Source organism: Chiloscyllium plagiosum, unplaced genomic scaffold (assembly GCF_037043375.1).
Source record: "Chiloscyllium plagiosum isolate Xiang-an unplaced genomic scaffold, Cpla_swu_hap1 HiC_scaffold_47, whole genome shotgun sequence".
NCBI classification, from domain to species: Eukaryota; Metazoa; Chordata; class Chondrichthyes; order Orectolobiformes; family Hemiscylliidae; genus Chiloscyllium; species Chiloscyllium plagiosum.
In genome coordinates, this window is record NW_028270185.1 from 23,002,258 (window position 1) to 23,024,340 (window position 22,083).

The window sequence follows — 22,083 nt, forward strand, 5'->3', positions numbered from 1 at the left end:
CAGTGGATTCAGATCATCTCTCGATTTCCAATTGCCGATTTTACCGAATTCAAATTCTGCCATCACCACCTTGGCTCCAAGGACAGTACGTGCGTTTCTGCAAAACCAGTCCAGAGAAAACGCTCCATATAATCTCCTTCCTAGAAGATAGCATGCATATTATAACATATTGTGGGTGACATAACCAGAAATGTTGCATTCTATAAGTATATAAAACATTACGGGGTGATGTAGTCAATGTGTTAAGATGATTAAAGAATTCGAAAACCTACATACAAATATTTTAGTACCTTTGGTCAGTGAGATGGAGAAGCAAGGAAGGGTTTGCAGCATCTTAAATTAACAACAGTGTATTTTGTGGAAGCATGTGGAAATGTAGAAATATGTTGTTCCAACAAATCTCCCGAGATTTACTGTCCACTTGATATCTCAACTGTGAAATCGGTAAATGCTTGTTCGGCAAAGGTATTACGTGTTAAATAATCATGGCGGGGTAGTGAAGTTAAAATACCAAAAAAAAACCCACGATGTAATTGAATGGTGGAACAGAATCTAAAGAGGGAATCATCACTCGTATGTTCGTAAGGTCAATTCAGGAACTATAGTAGGAACTTCAACAGAACTGACTTAGCAACACAGACTCAATGGGGTTTTGCTACAGCTTGGTACCGCTGTGTTCTAACAGCGAAGCTTACTTTGGAGATGGGACGAAGTTGGTCGTTTTCGGTAAGTGATTGCATTCTCAGCGCTACAGAAAGTTGTTTAAATTCATGTCTTAATGCAGAGTTTGGTTGAGGGGGTTGAAATGCAGGACCTTGGTAAATAATTATGGCTTTTATAGTGGAAGGCTTGATGAGTCACTGGACTGGTGGAAAAGAGCTTGAGAGAAAACATAACTGAAGGTCCTTGGAAGAAAACTGAACATCCTCAAAATAAACAGAAATTGAAATAACATTATTGCAAACAGAATTGTTGAAGTTGGCGTGTGAGAGTAGAACAAGAGCGCAAAGCAATACTGTACAATGAAAAAGTATCAGATTCAATTGGTCTTTATGTAGTTCCAGGAATATATTATTAAAGTCATAGAGTCAAACAACATGGAAACATACCCTTCCGTCCAAGTGGCCCATGCCTTTCAGGTTTCCTAAACTGAACTAGTTCTATTTGCCTACATTTAGCCCATATCCCTCTAAACATTTCCTAACCATGTACCTGTCTGAACGTCTTTTACATGTTGTAATTGTATTCACCTGTAACACTGTAGCGACATTGGATGAATTTATAAACATAATAAAGATTGACAATGACCGCATCTGAATTGGGAGGTGTTGGCCGAGCGGACTGTTAATCCAGAAACCCAGGTAATGTTCTGGGGACTTGACTTCGAATCCCATTATGGCAGATGTAGAATACCGAAATTAATCAACTGTAGTATTAGAAATTTCATGACGTCCATGAATCGATTGTCAGGCAAAATTCAGTTAGATCATTAGTGTCCTTTACTGAAGGAAACTGCCATCCATACCTAGTTTGGCTTACATGTGACACCAAGCACTTGGAATAGGGTTGACTTTTAACGCCCTCGGGGCAATTAGTGATGGACAATAAATACTGGCCGAGCTGTGACACCCTACGTCCGAGAGGCATTAAAAAAAAACTCAACAGTGTGAGCTCACTTTGTGGAAAATAGTAGGGTGAGACGTGATCTGACTGAACTTTTTTCAGATGATGAAAGGAGTTTCACTGAATCATAGAATCCCTACAGTGTGGAAATAAGCCATTTGGCCCAACAAATCCACACCGACCCTCCGAACACTTACTCACTCGGACCTATTCAAAACAGCTTAAATAGAAAATGTACTTTGATTGCAACTGAGACCATATTCAGAGGCTATAAATATAAAATAATTGGTAATAAAACCAATCGGGAATTCAGGAGAAAGTTCACCAAAGACCTAGAATAAATGTTAAGAATTGTTATCATATCAAATGATTGAAAGTGATTACAGTTGATGCATTTAAGATGCAATACACTTGCGGAAAAAGGCATAAAGAGAATTGCGGGAGACATTGGCATGAACCTGGACGATGGAGTGGTCTGTTTCTGTTACAGATATTTTTATTATTCAATACATTTCCTATTGATCTAAAAGTTTTTAATAGATTAGTAGATAACAGAAAATAATGTTTTCAGATTATAATCGTATTGAGAGACGTGAAATATCAACTAAAATTCTAGGATAGATTTGCAGTGACCTGTCAACATTTACTAGCTTGACAACAGAGCTAAAATTGAGGAAGGTTTGTATATCGTACTTAGTGACTGATATAAGAGGTGACTGACTGGTTTGATTGATGTGTGTAAGATAATATAAAAGTTAATCCATCAGCTATTTATTCTGTTGGCATAGTTCATAGTAAAGCATGGAATGATATTTGCATAGTGGAGAGTAACTTTAACATTAAAGTCCGACTGTCCAATACGGATGTCAGGAAATTCATGACTTTTGAAGGGTGTAAAAATTTGGGTGCCTTCCCTCAAGGAAACTACTGAAGCTAGGGAGTCAATTGTAACTTCTTAAGATGAGATTGGTAGATTTTGTTTTTGCCAGCAAGAATATTAAAAGATATCGAAGAAAGCGGTATGACATAACTAGTTGAAGGTCACGACAACCCCAAGGGCTGCGGAGTATATCTTCTAGTTCCTATATTGCTTTGTTTGTTGGGCTAAAGTTTCCATATTTCCATCTGTACCCTTGTTCTGAAGGGATTGTGGTAGAGAGAGGTGAAATGTTTTAATAGAGGCATCTAGCTTTCTATTTTGTTGACATTTGCTACCTTGGACGTGAGATTAATTTGATTGTTTTCAATAAGTTTGTGAGTGCGCAAATGTCTAAATATCCATTAGTCCTTTTATCCTCTATCTATCTGTACTGGCCTGGCCTGCAAATGTCACCTTTTGCTTCCTTTTTATGCATGCCTTGAAATCTGTGTAATCATTTGCATTTCTGTGCATCTGTCTACTTATGTTGCATTTTGATACCAAGGTTTAATGTAGTGTGGTTGGGAATGCTCAGCCTGTGCATTTCGGAGAAGGAACATTCTTAACAGTTTTGGGTGAGTTAGATTATTTTTGTGATGGAATCATCTCGCAAGACAAAGCTTTTCACTGTGCCTTGGTACACGTGACAATAAATTCAATTCAATTCAATTCAATTCAATTTGTGTTCCTAATTTCCAGTTCTCCTTCCTTTCTTCAAACTGAGGTTCATCTTGAGTGCAGAATTTAGTTAAAAGTTATGAAGATTTCTGAGAAAACTATTCTAGTATGAGCAGGGCTAACATGTCGAGAGGTGGATAGATGGTATTGAGAATGTTTGCAGTCAAATTCAAGAAGACTAAAGTCAACTAGTAATGGGAGATGCAGTTCAAACTAGTAGGACACTAGAATTTTTGTCTTGTCACATAATGATGTAGGAGCAGGAAGTACACAATTATCGCATTTTGGCGATGGCAATAAGTTAACAGTCTTCAGTAAGTTAATGCTTTTTTGGACCCAAACAGCTTTGAAACAGGAGAAACAATTTGCTCTCCTCAGTTTGAAGAAAGGAAGGAGAACTGGAAATTAGGAACGCAAATTGAATTGAACTGAACTGAATTGAATTGAATTGAATTTATTGTCACGTGTACCGAGGCACAGTGAAAAGCTTTGTCTTGCGAGCAATACAGAGAGATCGCATAGTTAAATACCATAGATAAGTAAATAATATGTAAGCAGCAGCAAAAACAAAAACACAGATATTGGCGAATGTTAAGAGTTTGTGAGTCCATTCAGTATTCCAACAACAATAGACAAAAGACAATAGGTGCAGAAGTAGGCCATTCTGCCCTTCGAGCCTGCACCACCATTCAATATGATCATGGCTGATCATCCTTAATCAGTATCCTGTTCCTGCCTTACCTCCATAACTCATGATTCCACAATCCTTGACAGCTCTATCTAACTCTTTCTTAAATGAATCCAGAGACTGAGCCTCCACTGCCCTTTGGGGCAGAGCATTCCACACAGCCACCACTCTCTGGGTGAAGATGTTTCTCCTCATCTCTGTCCTAAATGGTCTACCCCATATTTTTAAGCTGTGTCCTCTGGTTCGGCACTCACCCAAAGGAGAACAGTAGGATAGAAACTGTTTTGAAACTGGCTGGTGCATGTGTTCAGGCTTCTGTACCTTCTCCCCAATGGTAGAGGTTGTAGAAAAGCATTACCAGGGTGAGATGGATCTTTGACGGCGGCCTTTCCTTACAGCAGGTCCAGTAGATGGATTCTATAGATTTGAGGTTGGTCTTTGTGATTATCCGGGTCAGTTCACCACTTTCTGTAACCATCTCCGATCTTGAATGGTACAGTTGCCATATCAGGTAGTGATACATCCAGACAGAATGCTCTCAATGGCGCGCCCATAACATTTGGCAAGGTTACTTGCCATCATGCCAAATTTTCTCAGCTGCTTGAAGAAGAAGAGATGTTGCTGGGCCTTTGTAACCAGTGCATCCACATGAAGAGTCCAAGAAAGTTTGTTGTTGATGACCATTCCCAGGAGCTTGACAGTCTCCACTCGTTCCACCTCTGTGCTGGGGGACATGAGTAATAAATGATTGCTACATTAAAGAAGCAGCAAACAAAACAACTAAATATTGGGGTTTGTCTAGGTGGCGGTGCATGAAGACCCATAAGGATAGCCTGAAATGCAAAGAGACAGATATAAAGAAAAATGGAGACCATGAAAGAATGAATGAATGCAATGCAATCATCAATCGACCAAATGAACTTATTTAGATGTGTCTGGAGAATTAAGGGTTCAGAATGTATTGATACAGCAATATAAAATTGTGTCAAGAAACTGCGACTATACATTTCTCAACAGGGTAAAGCCTGTATTTAAGGTTGGTGATCTTAATACATAAAAACAATGCTAACCATAGCTGGAATGAAGTTCCCAAATCTTTCTGAAATTTCCAATATTCCTTACAAAGGAATCAGTGACTAGGTGGAAATTGATAGTGATAATTACCAAGTGTACAAGAGTTTGAAATGATTACTTAGTACGTAATTTTACAATATCAAATCAAAGTGGGATTGTGATGGAGGGACATTGGTGTTAATGAATACTCAAAATATTTGGAAGGAAGCGTTGAGGGTGCAGAAAGCCACTCATTAAAAATTTAAGAGGAGATAAGAAAATAAGTTTTGATCAACTTTTAGGAGTCAGTCGTTGGATCCCAGTTAAAGAAATGTGTTTGCTTTTGAACAAAACACGGTAGGTTCTTTTTCAAGCCTTGGATATGGAGCAGTAATTATTTACTAGAATGGCTCCAGACGTGGGACAGCTGTGGGGACCTGACATTTCCTATGATTCTCTACAAGTCAGTAAAGAACAATTAGGGATTTAATCAACATTTTCAAAATTAATTAACATCTTGTGTCGTGTAAACAATCATAAAGCTCACTTTGGCAGAATGATCGGTGACCAATGTTAATGATTTTGAGGTAATTGATATGAGGTAATTGATATAAAAGATTCAGCAGAGTGATTTCTCATAGAGGATTTGGTATGGAATGTGTTTTGCTGGAAGCTTGCTGAATGGAAACAGGGTAAACATTTTTTATTGAAAAAATATTTATGAGGCAATGAGAAAGCAGAAAAGTGAGTGAAATTAAATGAATGGCTCTTCCGAAGTTTTACTGGCTGACAGGTCTCTTTTTCTGCTTTATAATTATAGCACTTTTAGCGTGGCATTGGATATAAAATAAATTAAGGAGATGAAATAAGGAATCAGTTAAGTAAACAGTGGCCAATTGCAAGACTGCTTTAAAAAACACTTTATCTTGTGAAGTTTTCTATCAAGGGTCTCACATTGTGTTCTGGAACTCAATATTATTTCGGAAGTGGCACTAAATTGACTGTAATCGGTGAGTCTAGAAATGTTAGGTTAACTTGGAAAATGTATGTTGTCAAAATTGCTAGGAAAGAGGTTTGAGATATCGGTTCGATTGCTGAAATGCCTTTTGTATTCAATGCATTTAGGGGATAGATGGGACCTAAAAGACAGAGAGGGGTCATCATTGATTGAAGAATTGTATAAAAGGAAAACTATTTTAAAGAAAGCTTTTTTATTATTCCACGTTATGGATTCTTATAGATAGCAAAAGGTTACTTGTATTATGAATTAAAATTTCCCGAATGCTTTAGAAGGTGGAATAGTTTTGTAACCGTGTTGAAGCACTGTGCTCTGGAAGCTATAATTATTTCTTTGGTGAAGGGACTAAACTGACCGTTTTTGGTGAGTTGCAAGTTAAAATATACGGTTAAAATTTTCATCTTTCAAATAAATAAATGAATTGAAAATTAGGTATTCTGCCATTTTTCTAAGACAAACATTTCTGGTGGGAAATATCAATTTCAAAATTCATTCAGAATATGAACATGTGAATTTGTTGAGAAATATAGAAGGAATATTTTTGATTGTTTGCCTGTTGTCAGAACCTCCGGAAAGGCTAACATTTATCGCCTAGAACTAATTGCCATTGAAAAGTTAGTAGCGAGCTGCCTTGCTGAACTGCTGGAGTCTATTATTTTGGAGATATCAGGAGCCTTGTTAAAAAGAACGTTCCAATATTATTGCCCACTTCCACAAAGATGGATTAAAGATCTTGTGGATTGTTCATTCTAAAAATTGATATACCAATAAATAAACGAAACACAATATTCCAGATGCACGTCATCCTCCTAATTTTTTTTTTAAAATTCTCACTGATTCAAACTGTCATTCTATTTCTATGTCCTCTCTGTATCTGCTTTCATTTCCAATGCTAATTTTTCATCTCGGCCATTTCCTGTTGCAGAAAGTTCGACATTCCCACAACTGAGTTATGATTTCCTCCAGAATTCCTGAAGTTGAACTACAATACAATTTTGCAATCTCCATCATTCCCTCATTCCCCCGTTCTGCAGAACTCCACCACTTCTGTGTCTCTTCAGGTCGAGTTTAGATTAGATTTCCTAAAGTTATGGAAATAGGCCCTTCAGCCATACTGACCTTCCAGAGAGTAGCCCACCTGAACTCATTCCCCTACCCTACATTTACCCCTGACTAAGGGACCTAGCACTATGGACAATTTAACATGGCCAAAAGACCTGACCTGCACATCTTTAGATTGTGGGAGGAAACCCATGCAGACACGGGGAGAATGTGCAAACTTCACACCGACCGTCACCCGAGGTGGGAATTGATCCCAGGTCTCTGGTGCTGTGAGGCAGCAGTGCTAACCACTGAGCCACCGCAGTGTGCTTGACTGCTAAGCAACTAAATTCTGGAAATTAGCCCCAGATTTCAGTATCACATTCTGCTCTTAGTTAGACTAATTCTTAAAGTTTTTGATGCAGTTAAGGGGTTGGATGATAAATGCTGGCTGTCAATACTGCTGCGAAGCATCACTTATTTATTGAAATTCAACACCTTGTATGAAATGCAAGGAGTGGTGTTGTAGTGTATTTTCTATCCATCGTCTAAGTTCAGTTTAAAAGGACGTAAGTGTGTCATTTGAGAATCCTTCTCAGAGGACAGCATTTTAAATAGTTGGCAGTTTTAACATTGTTCTGTAGCACTGTGCTCAAATAACTATGACTATACATTTGGCGATGGGACCAAATTAGTAGTTTCAGGTAGGTAAAGAATTCAAAACTTTATTTTGACTTTTATTGTTCGTAAGTTATCTCCAGTGGGTAGTGGCAGATAATCATTTGGCTCTTGGTTCAAAGCCAACTTTGGAATCCTGATTTGCTTTAAGAATAGTATTGTTATTGTTTCATCCTGTCTCAAGTGGAGATGACCTTTACTATGAGTCTATTCTCTGAAATTCCTACTGTTCACACTGAATATATTCAATGCAAGATTCTTCCCTTTCTTGACTAATGCAGTGGGAGACAGACTCATATACAGTATCTTTTATTGATCAGGAGAACTTCACTGCGTTTATACATGGGTATCTTGCTGAATTGAAAAACCTCTTCACATGTGTCATTCATTCGGCAAAGTTTTCCTGGCAACTGTTAGTAGAAATGCACTGTTAATTACTGGAAGTGTCAACTAAGTAGGATGTAGTAAGGATAAAGATGACATTTGCGACCTCAGTGTGCAGTAGAGTCAAACATTGTCAAATAAAGGATAAAGAAAGCAAAGCATTGTGAGAGGGAGGCAGTGAATATGAGGAAAGTTCACAATAGAAAAAAACAAAGAGAGAAAGACTTAAATAAAGTAAGAGAAAAATGAAAAGAAAGAAATGTATGAATGATTGAAGAATTGCTTTTTAAAGTGATCTCAGAACAGTTTACTGCCTGTAGGTTTGAGAAGTCAATGTTAAAACTGTTCAATATCAGCATGATAGAGATTGATTGGCACTATATCCACAATATTATACTTGTATTTCCATTCCAAATTCTTTGTTTTATCTTTTTGCAGTGAATGTGACATCAATGTTGTTATTTTCAATAATTCGATAGACCATCACTGAAATTTTGTAAATGTTCATTACACTCTAGTATTTGAATCAATCTATTGTTAGCTTTGTTCTAAGTTCCAAGTTATATGCAACTCCAACAGCAAGGAAATTCACTGAGATGTCTTATAGTATATAATGGTCTTTTTGGGTTTGACTGATGGCCCCAAATAATTCAAGAGAAATTGAGACTAAAGGATGACACCTTAAAATTAGAGGTAGAATGGAGTGTTCTCAGGAATCATTCCTTCACACAAATTCTAATAGAACTTAGAAACTCCCTCATTAAATTGCAGTGGGTGCTAAGATTAAACTGAAACATTAAAGCAGAGTTAAGTACTGTTTTAGATGCTTTCAATATCAGGGATATGGACCGAAGTTGGGAAATGGAAATGTGGTACAGATTGGTCATTGAATGGGAGGAGAAGGTTGGGAAACTGAACGCCCTCAAAACAGTTGATTAGATGTTAGCACTTATGCAATACATTTGTAAAATTGTTTTGAAAACAGCAATGAAGTATAATTTGAGGGACAAAAGTCTTGGATAGGTAAATGCAAATAAAAGTGTTCTTGCTTATATAATGCAGGATACAATATCACAGTTTGCAGATGACAGTCAACCAGGGCGAACTTTCAACTGTGAGGCAAATTTTGTGATTTCCAAAAGGTCAGTGACAAGTTAGTGAAGTGGGGCAGGTGATTGGCAGGTGAGGTTCAATGTAGGGAGGTGTGAGGCAAAGCACTTCGGTCAGAAGAACACTGAAGGGCAATATAAATTAAGGATTTCAATTCTAAAGGGGGCTCAGGAGCACAAGCACGTTGGTGTAGATGTACACAGATTACTGAAAGCAGCTGGACACGTGGAGGGAACTGTACTTAAAATATGCAGTGTGCTTGGCTTTATTAATGGGGTATAGAGTTCGAGAGAAAGACACTAATATTGAACTTGTACAAAGCACCTCAGTTCGTGTTTTATGTACTTTGCAGGCTCCACATTATAGGAAAAATGTGAATACATTGGGGAAAGTGCTGAAATAATTTCCCAGTGCAGGAAGGTTGGATGGGATGAAAGGCGTCCTTCTGCACTGTAACAATATTGCGGTTCAATGATATCCATGTTCCAAGAAATATTAACTAAACTTTTGAAGTTAATTTGCTGCTCTCAAATGTGTCTTTATAATTAGACAGTTGAGAAAAGACCAGCTAACTCAAAGACATTGTAGTCAATCAAATAAAAGTGTTAATATGAATAAAAGAGTTAGATCTACTTTTATTATATAATCATCAAGCACCAGATCCTGTGTTTTGATACAGATTGAAATAATGCCCAGGATCAAAGTCAGTTCTCAACTTCAGACATAGTACAATTTTGACAGTATTGTGTTTGCAAATGTGAAGCAGTGGGAAATTGAAGAGCAATTATGTAGAGAGATTGCTGATAGCTGTAAGAATAAGTGAGTTTTATTGATAAATTGGGACGGCCAGTGTTAAGAGCTTGGATGGGGATGAATTTTTTAAAATATGAATTTAGATTAGATTACATTACATTACATTACAATGTGGAAACAGGCTCTTCAGCCCAACAAGTCCACACCGACCCGCCGAATCGCAACCCACCCATACCCCTACATTTACCCCTTACCTAACACTACGGGCAATTTAGCATGGCCAATTCACCTGACCTGCACACCTTTGGACTGTGGGAGGAAACCGGAGCACCCAGAGGAAACCCACGCAGACACGGGGAGAACGTGCAAACTCCACACAGTCAGTCGCCTGAGGCGGGAACGGAACCCAGGTCTCCGGCGCTGTGAGGCAGCAGTGCTAACCACTGTGCCACCGTGCCGCCCACGAAATATGTTCAAAAAAGTTTTCTGAATCACTATATGGATGGCCTGACTAGAAAAGGGGCAAAGCTGAACCTCCTCTTGGAAAATAAGGCAGAACACGTGACTGAGGTGTCAGTGAGGGTCATATTTGGACCAGTGACCATAATTCTATTAGTTTTAAAACAGTTGGAGGAAAGAATAGGCCTGCTCCGTGTATTAAATTCAAAGTGTGGGCAAAGCCAATTTTGATGGTATTAGACAGGTCTTTGGAAAGTTGATTTGGCGAGTTTGTTTGCAGGTAAAGGGATATCTGGCAAATGGGAGGCTTTCAAAAATAAGATAGTGAGAATTCAGGGGCAGCATATTCCTCCTCAAATGAAGGGCAAGGCTGGTAGGAATAGTGAACACTGGATGACTAGAGATATTTAGGCTCTGGTTAAGAAGAAAAAAAGAATATGTGTCAGGTACAGACAGCTGGGATTAAGTGAATTCCTTGAGCAGTAAACGGGGTATAGGAGTACACTTCAGAGGGAAATCAGAAGTCGAAAATAGGATATGAAATAGATTTGACAAATAAGGTTAAGGAGAATCCAAAGTGATTCTGCAAATATTTTAAAGGCAAAAGAGCAATTAGAGAGAGATTAGAGCCCCTTAAATATGCTTGAGGCTAGCTATGAGTATCATAGGAGATGGATGAGATGTTGATTATTGTACATCAGTACTTACTGTGGAGAAAGACATGGAAGCTCGGAAATGTTGGTAATAAATAAAGATGTCTTGAAAAAAGTCCACATCACAGAAGGTGAAATCCTGGAGATCTTAAAACACATAAAGGTAGTTAAAGCTCTGGAACCTGATCAAGTGTATCCCAGGACATCCCAGGAAACTAAGGAAGAAATTGTGGGGCCTAGCAGAGATATTTGTATAATCGATAGCTATGGGTAAAGTGCTGGAAGACTGGAGGGTGGCTAATATAGTCCCGTTATTTAAAAACGTTTAAAGGAATAGCCAGACATGCACAAACGGGTGATGCCAGTGGTGGGTAAACTTTTGGAGGAATTCTGATATACAGGACATACATGCGTTTGGAAAGATATGGACTGATTATGCATAGTCAGCTTGGATTTCTGCGTAGAAAATCAAGTCTCACATACTTAATTGAGATTTTTTTTGAAGAGGTAATCAAAAGGATAGATGAAGGCAGAGCTATAGTCTTTGTCTACATGGACATTAGCATGGTCTTCAGCATGGTTCCATATGATAGAGTGTTTGGCAATGTTCGATTATATGGGATCCAGGAAGACCTAGCCAATTGCATATAAAATTGCCTTCACAGTAGGAGACATGAGGGTTGTGGTAGAGGATTGAATTTCAGTCTGAAGGCCTGTGACCAACAGTGTGGCATCAGGATCGACGCTGGGTCCACTGTTGCTTGTTGTTTATATAAATGGTTTGGATGAGAATGATTAAGTAAATTTGCAGATTACACCAAAATTGATAGTAGAGTAGACAGAGAAGAAGTTATCCATAAGTTCAGACGTATTTTGATCCAATCAGCTGAGGAATGGCAGATGGAGGTTGAAGTAGTTAGATGTGAAATGTTGCATTTTCTTAAGTTCATGGCGGAGCCCTGGGAAGTAGAAATTCATGGAAACTGTACCATGTGGAAACAAACCATTAGGCCCAACAAGTCCACACTGACCCTCCAAAGACTATACCACCTAGACACATTTCTCTACCCTGTTACTCTATATTTCCCCTCACTGATGCACCTAACCAACACATCCCTAAACATTATGAGCAATTCCTTGAAAGTAGCCTCACAGGTAGACAGGGTGTCGATGAAGATGTTTGGCACGCTTGCCTTCACCAATCAGAGTATTGAATACAGGATTGGGACGTCATATTACGACTGTGCAAGACATTGGCAAGGCCACATTTGGAGTGCAGCATTTAATTTGATCAACCTGCTATAAGAAAGATATTAAACTGGAAAGGGAACTGAAGAGATTTACAAGGATGTTAATGAAACTGGAAGGTTTTAATTGGAAGGATTAGGTGGGATTTTTCCCCCTTGGAATGTACAAAGTCAAAGAGTGACCTTACATGAGGGCTGTAGATAAGGTGAATAGCCAAGATCTTTTCCCTGGGTAGTGGAGTCCAAAAATAGAAGACATAGGTTTAAGGTGAAAGGAGAAAGATTTAAAAAGGACCTGAGGGGAAACATTTTCACAAAGGTGTTGGTGGATATATAAATGAGCTGCCAGAGGAAATAGCAGAAGCGGGCACAATTACAGTGTGTAAAAGATGTGTTAACAAGTTCATGAACGGGAAATGTTTAGAGTGTTTAGGACCAAATGCTGGCAAATGGGACTTGTTCATTTGAGGATCTTGGTCGGTATGGATGAATTGGGCTGAAGAGTCTGTCTCTTTGCTACATAACACTATGACTCTTCTTATGTCAATCTGAAATATATATTTTTACTAAATAACAATAGGGTGAAGTAAAACAACAGATCACCTGGTTGAAATCGCTGTTAGTGTGACAGGAGGAGTAACAGGAAGAAAATTATTAACTCTCCATGATTAATTTAAATATAAAACACATGAATAAGAAATATAAGAACAGCTTTTGCCCTGCTGTAGTCAGACTTATGAATGGCCCTCTTATTATATTAGAGTTGATCTTTCTCTGCACCTTTTCTGTAGCTCTAACACTATGTCCTGCATTCTGTTCAATTACCCTGATGTATTTATGTAAGATATGATTTATCTGGTCAGGATAAAATATAATACTTTTCATTGTATCTTGGTACCAGTGACAATAATAAATCAAATCAAATCAAATTAATGCTGCTATTGAATTGGTAACTGCTGTAACTCAAAACCAGTAACTTTTGAAAAGGAACCAACAGACCCAGTTGCTTCTTAATGAAACAGAGGAAGCAACATAAGGCCAGGAAGTAATCACTGATCACTTGAATCTGTTCCATCATTTCATTAAAGTACCGAATGTTACTAAGGATGAATGGGTTCTCCTTAGGGCTAAAAACATTAATGGGAAATAGAGCCGAAAGACTTGAATTACTTGGAGACACTGGAGAGACTGAGACCATTTCCTTAGGCTGCTAAGGGAGAGATTTAATAGAAGTGTTCAATGTCATGAAGTGTTTCAAATACATGGAGGTTTGGCAACCATAGAAACACATAATTTGTGTGACCTTTAATTTTTCTCTATATATCCTACATTTGGAGCCTTTATGTTCAAATCTTTGTGACCTAAACACTGGAATTCCTTCCATAAACCTTTCCACACCTGTCTGTTGGGTCACTATATCAATTTATTAAAGTCTGTCTTCTCATTGATAAATATCATACAGTTTTCTTTAGTTGTTAAGACTTTGGTAATGTGTCCAGAATATCTCTGACCCAGTGTTAAGTGTTGTTCAACTTGCCCTGATGTTGATGGTCTTGTGAAATCTTTATTTCATCAACTGCACAAGATAAATACCAATGTATTTACCTTATGAAGCATGACTTATTCCTCTCCTTAGCATAATGGCAAATTCCTAGTGACCTCAATTTAGGTAAGGTGTTGGGGCAATGCAAAAGGTTGCTGGTTGCTGGATTAAGTTCAGTATGGAGAGACTTCCATTTAACAAATGCATGAAAGAAACTGGGATCATTCTCTTTGAAGCAGAGACAGTGAGGTGGAAATTGAACTTGTTGTTATAATTATAATGGGCAATCTATAAAAGACAAGTAAGCAGTAACACTAACAAATATGATGGACACCATAGCATATGACAGCATTTGAATTCGATAATAACATAATATCAGAAGAACTCAGCGCAGGGGCATGCAATTCTGCACTCGTCATGTAACATGATTCAGCTGATCTCATCTCGGCCTCACCTCAACTTTTCTGCCTGCACCCAATACTTTTTAACATGTTCTTACTTAAAAATCTGTCCCTTCCTTAAATTTATTTACTGTCCCTGTATTCACCTTACTCCATGATTGCGAATTCCACAGATTCATGATCCTACGAGAGAAGCAATTTTACCTCGTCTCTATTTTAAATCTGCTATTCTGCAGCCTAAATCCATGGCCTCTCATTTCAGATTGTCTCAGAAAGGGAAACAACTACTTTACATCTACTTTGTCAACTCCCCGTTAACACTTCATGTAGCTCAATTAGATCTCGTCTCATTCCTCAAAACTCTAGCGTATATTGGCCTAAACTGCTCAATCTTGCTTTTACTTTCTGGAAAATATGTAGTGAACCTTCTCTGAATTGCCTCCACTGAATTACATACATCCTCAATTAACGACCAAAACCCAAATTAAAAGCTAACCTATTGACTACTACTGCTGATTGTTGTAAAAGCCCTTTTGGTTCACTATTGCCTTTTAGGGAAAGAAAATTTGTCATCTTTACCCTGGTCTAGTCTACACTTGATTCCAGGCCCATAGCAATTTGGTAACTCTTAACTGCTTCTGTGGCCCAGGCAGCGATCCTCACATCCCATGAAGACATTTCAAACAAATGTTAATTGCAGCCATTGAACAGAAATGCAAATCTGAGGGAGAAGATCCCAGTAAAAGGGAAACTATTAGGAACAGACTCAAACTTTAGTTCTGGACTTTTCCAAATGGAAGTGCCAGGACAAATGTTTGGAGACAAGACTTCACATCCCATGACAGTATCTGAAAAATTTAAAATCAAGTCAGTTGCAATTCTGGAATTAAATACTAGGCCCACTCAGCAATGTTGACCTTGAACATTAAGGATCATCCTCATAATGTATTTTGTTTAGTTCAGTCCTTTAGGGAAGTGCATCTGATATGTATACACTGTTTAAATTATTCTGACTTCAGACTAACCAAATGTGGTTGACTATCAGTTGACCTCTAAAATCGTTGGCAGTCAACCTCAATCATTTGAGAGCAATTTGAGCTGAGAAATATTATTGGTATTGTCAACAATGCTTGCATGCCAGAACAAATAAACAAAAAGTAAACTTCACAAATGACGTTATGAAAATTTGACTGAATATCATTTGCAGGGCTTTTGAGGGGATAGCAGAGTGGTGATGAATTGAATATGTTACCAGTAATGAATTATATTCTTTATTTTCCTTTATTCTAATTCCATGTTCTAAGGTCATCTCTAATTGCCTTTCAAAATGAATGTCTTGCTGGGTCATTTCAGATAATTCACTTAAGAAGGAAACACATTGTAATGGGTGTGAACTCTCATGTAGGCTTATTAGATAAATAGAGTTGAAAAATGTGATGCTGGAAAAACACAGCAGGCCAGGCAGCATCCGAGGAGCAGGAGAATCGACGTTTCGGGCATAAGCCCTTCTTCAGGAATCCCGAAACGTCAATTCTCCTGCTCCTCGGATGCTGCCTGGCCTGCTGTGTTTTTCCAGCACCACATTTTTCAACTCTGGTACTCCAGCATCTGCAGTCCTCACTTTCTCCTTATTAGATAAATATGACAGATATCTTTCTCGAGAACATGTTGTCTTCTGTTCCCACAGCAATCGATGATAGTTCCGTGATCATTACTTCTGCAATGAGATTTATGGTCTAGTGTTATTAGCTGAGCTCAAATTCCATCGAGGGCATTAGCCTGTTAGTCGACTCACTACCACTATGCCACAGCTCACCAATTTGTCTAGTATCTTCCCTTATTGCTGTATCATTCCATGGCTGCACGCATTATATTTAAGATCACATTTCAGATATTAGACAAGAGTTGAATTTGGAAGTGCCTTCACCAATGAAACATTGTGAGCAAGAGTCCAATAAATTAAGGTAAGTAGGATAGCATGTTGGACCAGAATTCTGTTAAAAATTTCCAGATTAATAGGAAAATAACACTGGCAAGAGGCAAAAAGAATTAGATCAATAAAAGATTCAGATTATCATCTTTGCCGTCCTTGATTATTTAACTTAAAATGCTTCCAGTTTCTAATGTGATTAGATCATTAATTGATAATAATTAACATGTGGTCAGCAAATAGTTGAAAGCGCCAAAGAACTTAATTATTCTGTGTACGATTGAAATTCTCGTTAGAATTTCATTCTCATCCATGCTCTTTGCATTAATATTTACTTAATTCCCTCACAGAAGGTGCTATCAAGGAACCCAGCATCACTATTTTTCAACCCTCTCCAGAAGAAGTTAATAAGAAGCAGAAGGCGACAGTGGTTTGCCTCATATCTAACTTCTATCCAGACAATGTCAAGATCACCTGGTTCATCGATAATGAGATTCAGCAGGCCAATGACACAAGGATTCTGACTGATCCTAATTCCAGATCAGTGGATGGGAACAAATCCTACAGCATCACCAGTCGGTTAAGATTGGAGGCCCGTGATTTCGTCCAGCCTAGAAATGTTGCATGCAAAGCGGATCACTATACTTCAGAAAAAGCGATGACATACAATGCACATTTGACCATCAGTGTTAGTAGGTATTTGACTAAAACTCATTAAAATGTTCTGTGAGTTGCAAAGAATTTATACAGTTCCAGACTTTCAATTAAAAATATTCAATTGATAATTCCAGAAAAATCTAGACTCAGTTGCAACTGTAATGATGAATGTCAAAGTAAAGACTCATTTAAAAGACTTAACAGTTTGATAAGGTTTTGTGACTTACAACTTTGATTATCTGCATCTACACAATTGATACATAAAGTATTCTGATGCTAACAGCTTGTGTTTCTTTTTTTCTTTTCAGCAACCTGTGGTATTCGTAAAGGTGAGTCTCTAACTGTTTCTAACTGCTTCTGGACAACACACTAGAGGAAGGAGGGGAAAATCTTTTAAAAAATGCAGGGAAAATTTACCACAATAATTCTAGCAATGAGAGATTTCAGCTAATAAGTTAAAGGAGATGAGATTTTTCTCCTTGTAGGAGATTGTGGAGAGATTTGAAAGATTATTTCAGATTAGAGAAGGTAAATCAAGAAACTCTTTTCCCTGAGCTGATATCAGAAGAACTAGAGTAAGCTAGGGGAAGTAAATTGTGTGGAAACTCATGATTCAGAACATAACAATGGCCTGGTAATGCAGAGGACCTTTGTGGGAGTAGCGATGAGCTATTATTTCAAAACGAAATTGAAATATTTGAAGGAAATAATGATCAGAAAAGCAGACTGGAATTGACTAGTTTCTCTACAGAGAACACATATATATTAAATGGGTTGAATGTCTCCTTTTGTGCCCTGAGATTTTAAATGATCGTGGCATTTGTTTTTGTTGATCTTGTTTAGTGGATGGGTATTGGCTTAGAAACTGCACAGAACTCAATGCTGCTTCAAGATCTTGCATTTCAAATTGATATTTGATCCCAATTTTTAACATGTCAACATAAAAGAGACTCCTTCAAATAGCACATCTCCCGCTTAGTAAGCAGTAGGAGTGTAGGCCTCAATGATGAAGCTCACTTCTCTGGAGAAAGGGCATGAACATATTATCTTGTTACTCAGAGGAATGAACACAAATCACGATGATTCCTAATTTACACACTTCTGAGTTCCCAGTTCAGACCCACCTTGTTTGTATGAACTTACTATATTCAGGTAGGCCCTAGTGATAATTCTCTTGTCAAAGGTAGATCTTTTATGTTCTTGAAGATTGACACTAACAGTAGACTTCTGAAGTTCAAGTGTGTTATATTTTTAAACATATATATTGTTCGCTTTGAGAGAATCTAAATGTTGTTCACTATGATCATTTCACAGAAGAAAGAATCCAAAGCATGGGAACAGCAAAATTGACGTACTTGATCCTGTTCTGCAAAAGCATCTTGTATGCAGTGTTCGTGTCATTTCTTGCTTGGAAAACTAAGGTAGGATTGGACTGGCTTGTGATCTTCGAAATTTGTATGATAGATCTAAACTGTGTATTTGAAATAAGAATGAAAAAATGCATTTTACCCAGAGAATTGTGGTGTCTGAAATGTACTGTTTATAAGGGTAGTGGAGGCAGATAACCTCACAATGTTTAAAAAATGCTTGAATGAGCTCTTGCAATATTACCAGACTGAGGGGCAAGTGCTGGAAAGTGGGACTTATGTAGATTTAGTGTAGCTTTGGCATTACAGATTTGATAGGCTGAAGAGCCTCTTCTGTACTGTATGATTCTATGATGTTTGTTCAACAGGTCTTTTTTTTTGTTGATTCATGTGATGTGGGTATTTATTGAAAAGGATATTTATTGTCCAATCCTATTGCCTTGAACAAGCTGGTGATGAGCTGCCTTCTTGAAAGGCTGCAGTTCTTGTTTCTCCCTGATACCCAAAAACTTCAGTTTTGCTAATGCTTAATGTTGCTATCTTCAGTCAATTGTTGCCTTGATGTCAAGGGCTGTCACTCTCATCTCACATGCAGATTCACCAGTTTACATTTGTATTTTATCCCATGCTATGGACTTTTCCAAATAAAATTCTATTCCACATTCATTCTAACTGCTCCCGATATCTCTGAAGTTATTGTGGAAACTCACCTATTCATTATTAGAATTATGAAAAAATAATAACAGAGAAAGAGATCATTTGGCACACCTTGTCCTATCCAATGCTCATACACTACACTAACCTGCTCTGATTCCATTTAATCTAAACTTTCTAGTGACTTGGCCTTCTTGCATTTGTCTACCTTTCAAATAAAGATGTCTATGCTATCACCTCAGCAACTCTTCACAATTGCAGATGAAAATGAAAAGCAGAAACAGAATTTATTTTGACCTATCAACCTCATTCTTCCATTTAATTCAATAAATGGTCAATTCTGCCTGATCCTCGAGTCTTTCATTCTGTTAATCCCTGCTTTAATGTAACCTGTTGGGGTACATGCTCATTTACCTTGTGAGAGTTGCATTTGTTTTTGAGGTTAGCTCACATTCTTCTAAATTCCATGGAACATAATGCTTTCCTACTAATTCACTCACCTTTGGCCCATCCCTTCATCTTGGGACACAATTATTTTGCATGCCTTCCTAAGTCAGGTTTATCCTTCCTTCTGGAAGGAGACCAAAATGGTGTATGGTATTCCAGATGTTCCCTGGGTAATTACAGCAAGACATTTTTTTTTAATCTTGAATTAAATTGCAGCGGGTGACTTCCATTCCTAATTCTTTGCTCTCTCTGCATGTTCACTATTTGTTAATTGTACACAAGGGCAGTTGGATCACTCGCACTACCAAGCTTTTCCAGTACCTTAAAATTTAATTAAAAATTTGCTTTTCGCCTTTTCCTACCAACTTCATATAATAAAAATAGAAATTGCTGCAAAATCTTAGCAGGTCTGTGGAGAGAAACCAGTGCTAATGCTTTGGGTCCAGTGACCCTTCTGCAGAATTAGATTGTGTGAAGTACAGATAAAGTGCTGCTTCACCGAGATGGTGTATTTGAATACTGATCAGGGAGGAAGTAAACAGGTAGGTATTGCACTTTCTGCATTTGCAGGGGAAGGTGCCGCGGGGTCATTTGGAGTGAGGGATGAGTGGACCAGGATGTCCTGGAAGGCTGAAGGCTGAAAAGAGAGGGGAGGGGAATATGTGTTAGGTGATGGCATCCAACAGGAGATTCTGGAAATGGCAGCTAATGATCCTCTGGATGTGGATGCTGGTGCGATGGTAGGTAAGGCAAGGAGGACCTATTGCTGTTGTGTGATAAAAGAGAAGAGGTGAGAGCTGATATCCGGGAGATAGGTCCGACCCGGCTGAGGGCTCTGTCAACTATGGCACGAACGAATCCTTGGTTGGAGGGGTTTTTTTTAGATTAGATTAGATTACTTACAGTGTGGAAACAGGCTCTTTGGCCCAACAAGTCCACACCAACCCGCCGAAGCGTAACCCACCCAGACCCATTCCCCTACATTTACCCCTTCACCTAACACTACGGGCAATTTAGCATGGCCAATTCACCTGACCTGCATATTTTTCTTTTGGATTGTGGGAGGAAACCGGAGCACCTGGAGGAAACCCATGCAGGCACAGGGAGAATGTGCAAACTCCACACAGAGAGTCGCCTGAGGCAGGAATTGAACCTGGGTCTCTGCTGCTGTGAGGCAGCTGTGCTAACCACTGTGCCACCATGCCACACCAAGTGCTTTACATAACTTCATGGTATAGTTTGTCTACCACCTTCTTGGCCAATCTCCTAACCTACATAAAACCTTGTCTCCCAAAATGCATCCCCCTCAAAGATGATCAAGATTTGCATTAGCAGGCAGCATTGAGAATATGAGAGATATTTTACTATGTGGAGAAGTGTTATGATTAGACAGCACTGCTTAAAAGGAAGGCTAATAGAAGGAGATTAAGTTATAATTTTCCAATGAGAGCAGAAGAACTGCTTTGAGCAGGGACAGAACTTGGAAAGTGGAGAATGAACAGGATAACTGGATAGCTCATTCAAAGTACTAGTAGGGGTACAATGGACAAGATATCTTCATTAAATATTCTGTCATTATATGATCCTCCTGATGGTAATATGTCTGTTTTCTTATTTGGTAATAGATCTCTTCCAGCAAGCGGTTTGACTGATCATCATAAAGCACTGAACTCAATGAATGGATAATAGCTGAACACATGAAAGAGGGAGAAGAGACAAAGCAAGTGAATTGTGAATATCGATGGGTAACTTTATCCAGGCCATTCCTGCTGCAATCCTGAAACTTTGATCTTTTCCCTGACTCTCCAACAGTGTTGCTTGAGATTATCAGATTAAATTTATGCCTTGACTTGCTTTTTCAACAGAAATAATTATTTCATAGTCTAATTTCTTTAAGTGTCTGTGCTTTGAATAGATTAAATTTTGAGGGTGCACCATTCCCATTCCAGTCTGTCATTCTTTATCAAACGCTAGCCATTTTAAAAAAAATCTTTAAGTAGAATTAGGGAGATTAAAATGCAAGAGGAGGATATTCAATGAATCATGCATGTGCCTGTTCTTTCAATGTCAACCATGAGTTCCAATAATTACAAGGCCAACAGTATCAGTTTCTCTAATCCATCTATGCAGGTGAATTTCTGCATGCGAAATTGCATTTTCATAAAGCAATGTATATTATGAAGTAGTATAAAGCCTTTTGTAACTTAAGATCCCTTTAATGCAACTGTCAATGCTAATCACCTCATAGATTGCAATGAAAATGGAGATTAGAATCATGCATCATTTGTAACAGTGTTCAGTAGATAAAGTATAGTCAAGTAATGTGTAATTTTGTACATATTGCTGTTTGTTAATTGTTTAAGAAATAAAAAGAACATTTTAAAAAAAATAATTGAACTTCTCTTCATTATTATTTGAATTTTGTCCCACGTCCTCTGCATTACAATTCCTAGGTATCTTACAATATGTATTTTGTTGAATGCTGTCGATGAAAGTATCAAAGGATAACACATGGAAAAAGATGTACAGGGAAGTTACCTTTATTATCCTTCAAAAAGAAGAGATGGAATGGTGGCATTATCATTAGAATATTAATCTAGGGACCCAGGTAATTTTCTGGAAACCTGGGTTGTAAATCTACTATGGCAGAAGGAGAATTCTTTAAAGAAAGGTCTAAAATTGGGAGTCTAATGACAACTGTGATAAGCAGTTTGATAACTTGGAAAGCAGTGATTGAATGCTTAGAGTCAGCACAGTCATGAAAGGAAAATCATGTTTGA

General features: G+C 38.0%; 1 gene segment (V, D, J or C); it reads left to right on the plus strand.

Annotated features, from left to right (window-relative positions):
* LOC122542912 (T-cell receptor beta chain C region-like) overlaps positions 1-21,695 on the plus strand; it is a 32,808-nt gene extending 11,113 nt beyond the window's left edge. Inside the window, 4 exon segments of the C gene segment in view lie at positions 16,529-16,870; positions 17,144-17,164; positions 18,150-18,256; positions 20,929-21,695. Of these exon segments, the coding sequence occupies positions 16,529-16,870; positions 17,144-17,164; positions 18,150-18,256; positions 20,929-20,955 (497 nt within the window).
* The last annotated feature ends 388 nt before the right edge of the window (positions 21,696-22,083 follow it).